Genomic DNA, 4844 nt, shown 5'->3' on the forward strand with positions numbered 1-4844 from the left:
TGGGGAATCGGGGGAAGGGGAACAGACAAGTCCTTTTGTTCTTCAGTCTAGTTGTGGAGGATGTCGCTTCACTGGTCCATGTTGGTATTATCATTGCGCTCTTCCCGGATGAGGCAGATTGGTCTCCAGCTTCTGGACAGCTGCTCACACTGGCTGCCAGCCACTCTCCGTAGCTTATGGCAGCCCACTGCAGCAGGGGCTGCAGCCTATGCCATCCCAGGTGACTCACGGCAGCCCAGCTCCAGGTTGAGCTGTTGTTCACCATCTTAGCTGTAGAGGGTGCAGCGTCACTGGCCCTCAATGTGGGATCTGAACTGTGGCCCTGCTGCTCAGAGCTGGCGTCCCAAGCGAGCTCTTAACCAGCTGAGCCACTCGGCCGGCCCAACACACACATATTTTAAAAATATGTTTTCAGCAAAGCTTTGGAACTACAGATCAAAACCATCAGTTCTGGAACACACTGTAGCATAGGTTGGTAGACATGAGCTCAGCCAGCCTGAGCTACGTACTTGGCCTACTTACTTGGCCTCCCTGAGCCTCAGTTTCCTGATCCTAAAAGGGTGATAACAGCAGCATCTAACTTGTAGGACTGTTGTGAAGGCTACACGAGGAAGGGCTTTGAACTGAGCACTTAGAACAGTGCATGCTGTACTTTATTAAATACACAAATGTACCCTAATTGGCAGAGCCAGTACTTATTTTCAAAGCAACCAACCAAATCAGACTTGCTTTCTGTCAGCAAGTGTTATGAATTATTTTTCAACTCAGACAAATGGGTGAATAGGTGTCTCCATGACAACCACTTACTTCTGAATGTACTTCTACACTGGTCGCGGTGGTGGGCACAGACCAGAAATCCAGAAGTATACGCCATCCTGGGTCTGTCTCTTGCTCCAGGCCTCGCAACTGAGCGTCAGATTTCCAGGAAAACCAGAGGCAGCTGGAGGGCTGGGGAGAGGGAAGAAGGGGAGCAGGGTAAGGAGAAGGGAGCAGGAGGGTTTGGGGGGCAGACCAGGGAAGGAGGCTGCGGAAAGAGAAAGAATGGGGCAGGGCGGAGGGAGAGAGGAGGGGATGGCGTGGGGGGAGAAAAGAGCGGGCAGAGGAGGGGGCAGCGGGAGGGAAGGGAGCGCGTGGCAAGGAGGCCGACTGATGAGGAGACAAGAGGCGGAGGAGAAGGAGAAAAGGGGCGGCGCTCTCGGGCGGCAGATTCTGCGGCCACCGCGCACCTTGACTGTCGCTGTCGCACCCGGAGAGCCGACCTCACGCGCTGTCGCCGAGGAGCAGCCACCTGGCGCGCCGCGGAAGAGCAGCCTCGGGGAGGCGCAGGCCGGGGATGCAGCAGCCGGCGCTGCCGGTGCCGGGGCCCCTGGCCTTGCTGGACACCACAGGTGAGCGCGGCTGCACATCCACAGGCTTCCCCCGGCGCCCACGGGTCCCAGCCCGCCCGGGAACGCAGGTCCAGTCCTTTCCGCTTCCTTGGAGCTTTGGCTGCAGGACCTTTGCACTGACACAGGCCTTTCATTCATACTCTCTCCCTCTTTCTTCTCTCCTCTGTCTTTTTTTCTGTATGTCTCCCTGACTCTGTGTCTGTCTCTCTCCCTCTCTCTTTCCTACTATCTTTCTTTATGAACAATAGAGCACAATACGTGTGAATGGGACGCTGCAAACTGCCCTCCTTTCTGTTTCTTCTACCCTATTTCAGTCTCTAAACGTTTCTAGGAAAAAGTTAATTTCAACGAGCCAGGTAGGTTCCTCTTGCTTGAAAGTGACAAGGGCGCTTACTGTTTTTTTCGGTGTTGTTCTGCCTTCTCCACAGATTTCTCCGCCATACATTCTCGGAATCTCTAATTCTTTGATTTCCCGAATCAAGCCTGGTGCAGCCTGGCCAGGCGCGGGGTGGGGGTAAACAGGAAACCTGTTGCACGTTCACAAGTTGGGGAGCTGGCCTTGGTCCTCTACTGGGAAGTGGCCAGGGTGGGAATAGCGCTGGGTGTGTTTTCCTGAAGGGGAGAGGGAAGGGAAGATTTTGAAAAGAAAAGAAACAAAATAATTCCACAGTTAGGGATGCTCTGACAGCTGGAAGGAGAGATCGGATGGTGTCTTCCGGGACCCTGCTGCTTACTTCAGAAACGATCCAATCAAAAACTGAGGGTGTTTAACTTCACAACTCTGTTTGGAGTATCTCTTTTAGAAAACCAGATTCGTAATGTTGTTTGATTTAAAAATAATAATTTGTTTGATTTAAAAAAAATAGCTCTGGCTTCTTCCTCAAAGAAACAGTTCTATATCCCCCACTCTCTAAAGCAAAATGCTCTATGGCAAAACTTATTTACATGTGTTTTCATTGTCCAGGAAACTAATTACTTATTAGTGAATAATAATAATAATAATTATTATTATTTGTTATTAACTAGTTATTACTATATTATTATACTAGAATGACTTGATGGTTTAAAAATAACATTTGACTTTGTTTTTTCTTCTGAGGAAGAATTATAAATTATAAAAACACTAGGAGTTTGTCTTTTATGTAAAAATACAAAACATTAGTGTAGCTGAGAGGGGTTTGGAGGTATTTTCTACCATACAGTTCTGTGTTCACCACCTTGGGCATGTGTTTCATGAAAATCAGAAAAAAAGGGAAATTGATGGCTGAAGTGCACATCATTTTGCCTTGGTCTACTTTTCCTGGGAGTGTCACTTTGCCTCCACTACTGGGTGTCCCCACATGATTAAAAGAGCTTGTTTTTTCTTTCTGGGAGGCCCTGGTCCTGCTAGCAGGGAGGCCATGGCTTGGAACCCTCTCCAGTCTTTGTGACATCCCCCTTCCCTTTCTGGTTCTACTAAGTAGAGAAAGTGTTGAGGGACAGAGACAGAATCTGCCACGCCCCTCCACCCCACCCCCACCCCATCACCACCTTTGCACTTCTTCCAGACATGACCAGGTTTTTACAGAATCTGTGGTTTAGCAACTCCCACCGAGGCTGGGAGTAGGGACAGGCAATGGCAGGAGACCTAGAGGGTCTAATGAGGAGTGTGACAAGGTGATATTCTGATATATTCTAGATAGGATGCACCAGGAGACAGACTGGGGTTTGGAAAAACAGTAAGACAGGTGAGATGTAGCTGTTGTCCATTTCGGATTCACATATCGGGACTGCTCCCCTCAACTTCCAGTTGGAGAAGCACTGGTTAAGAATAACTGCTATGCCATCTTAACATTAATACCACCCGTGAATAATGTATTCATTGATGCCATAATTAATGGATTCATTAGGTTCATAAAATATATTCTATCACTGGATCCTTGTAACAGTCTCAAGAGGTGGGTAAAGCAGGTGGTTGGTTATGATTATCTCCACTTCCCATATCAGGAAACTGGAGTTCATTCCTTCATTCAGCATAGGAAATATAACTGTCTCCTAGTTTAAGCTGGATCTGAGGACCCAGTGCTGAACACAGCTCCTGCTCTTAAGGAATTCTCCTTCTGCTGGGCTCAGAGAGGATGAATGGTTGCCTAAAATCACACAGCTGATCTGAGCAGGTCCAGCGCAGTTTGGGCACAGTCCATATAAGCTGCCGCCATGGTTATATACCTAATAATAGATATTTTAATTAACATTCAGGGCACTGTCATAAGAGTGCTTCAGTTGTAACAATGCACAAACATAATGATATTCTTGCTAATGGGATAAGAGAATTTAGGGAACAATTCAGATAATTCTAGTTGTCTTCCTCCAATTCAAAACCCCTTTTCTCTCTAAAACCTGATCTAAAAATGTATATGTCTTATGGCAATTATAAAGATATCTTACCTATTCTTATCTTTTCTTGAGTTAATTTCTTTTCTTTCTTCCCTTTTTTCTTTTCTTTCTTTTTTTTTTGCAATATTGTATATTTATAAAGGATAAGGTCAGGATTTTTCTTTTTGTTATCTCTGTTTCACTTGGAGTAAAAATATGACAATATGTGTCATTAGAATAAGATTCCTTCCCAGTGTCCCACATAAATTATCCTGGCTGTCTTTCCAGACCTTACATTAACCTTGGAACCTATGATAGAAATGCTGACAAAAAGGGATAGCTCACACGTCCTGCTTTTTATCATGTAACAGTTTCAGAGGAAAAGTCAAACTTGGGAAAAAATGGTGAAATGGTAAACTTATATTAAAAATGTTCATATGAAGATTTTCATGAGCTCAAAAGTGATAAGTTTAATGCTTCACTCTGTGATTGGCATGTTAGAATGTCACTAAAGAAATTGACAAGGGCTGACCAAATGCTGTTAGCCTAGTGGATCTCATCAGATCCCCGTTCATCATGCAACGTCTCTGAGGGGACGAATCAAAACAGAGCCATGAGCTTTAAGAGCCAGGATGTAGTTGAGGGGTTTCTGCAGACAGATCCCCCAGAGAGCTGAGAGATGAGGCCCATAGAAAGTTATAACTGTGATTTGAAGCGCATGCTGAGACATCTAGTTAATTATTTGGGGCATAATAGATGTATAATGCACTTAATTAAGAAAAATTGCAAAACAAAATCATTTGAGGAGGAAGACATTGTCTGATAATTTTGTCAAATACATAGTCCCATAAAATTTAGTTTTAGGCGTCCTAGTGGTCTTAAAACACATTTTAACAATCAAAACATTGGAATGGGAATCTAAGAAAAAAAATAGCCAAGGAAGGATAGTTGGAGAGGAAATTGCGCTAATTAAAAGCAATTGAGGGCTGGCCGAGTGGCGAGATGGTTAAGAACTCGCTTGGGATGCCAGAGGGCCCCGGTTCGGATCCCACATATGAGGGCCAGTGACACTGCCCTCTATAGCTAAGATGCTGAACAACA

General features: G+C 45.5%; 1 protein-coding gene across 2 annotated transcripts in view; it reads left to right on the top strand.

Annotated features, from left to right (window-relative positions):
* The first annotated feature begins 1175 nt into the window (after nt 1-1175).
* The window catches only part of TMEM255B (transmembrane protein 255B), a 38087-nt gene continuing 34418 nt past the window's right edge, over nt 1176-4844 (top strand). For both annotated transcript variants that reach the window (XM_019644766.1, XM_019644765.1), the window contains exon 1: nt 1176-1388. In XM_019644766.1, the coding sequence (XP_019500311.1) occupies nt 1334-1388 (55 nt within the window). In that variant the 5' untranslated portion in view covers nt 1176-1333. The remainder of the gene's footprint in view (nt 1389-4844) is intronic.

Source organism: Hipposideros armiger, unplaced genomic scaffold (genome assembly GCF_001890085.2).
Source record: "Hipposideros armiger isolate ML-2016 unplaced genomic scaffold, ASM189008v1 scaffold_91, whole genome shotgun sequence".
Taxonomy (NCBI): domain Eukaryota; kingdom Metazoa; phylum Chordata; class Mammalia; order Chiroptera; family Hipposideridae; genus Hipposideros; species Hipposideros armiger.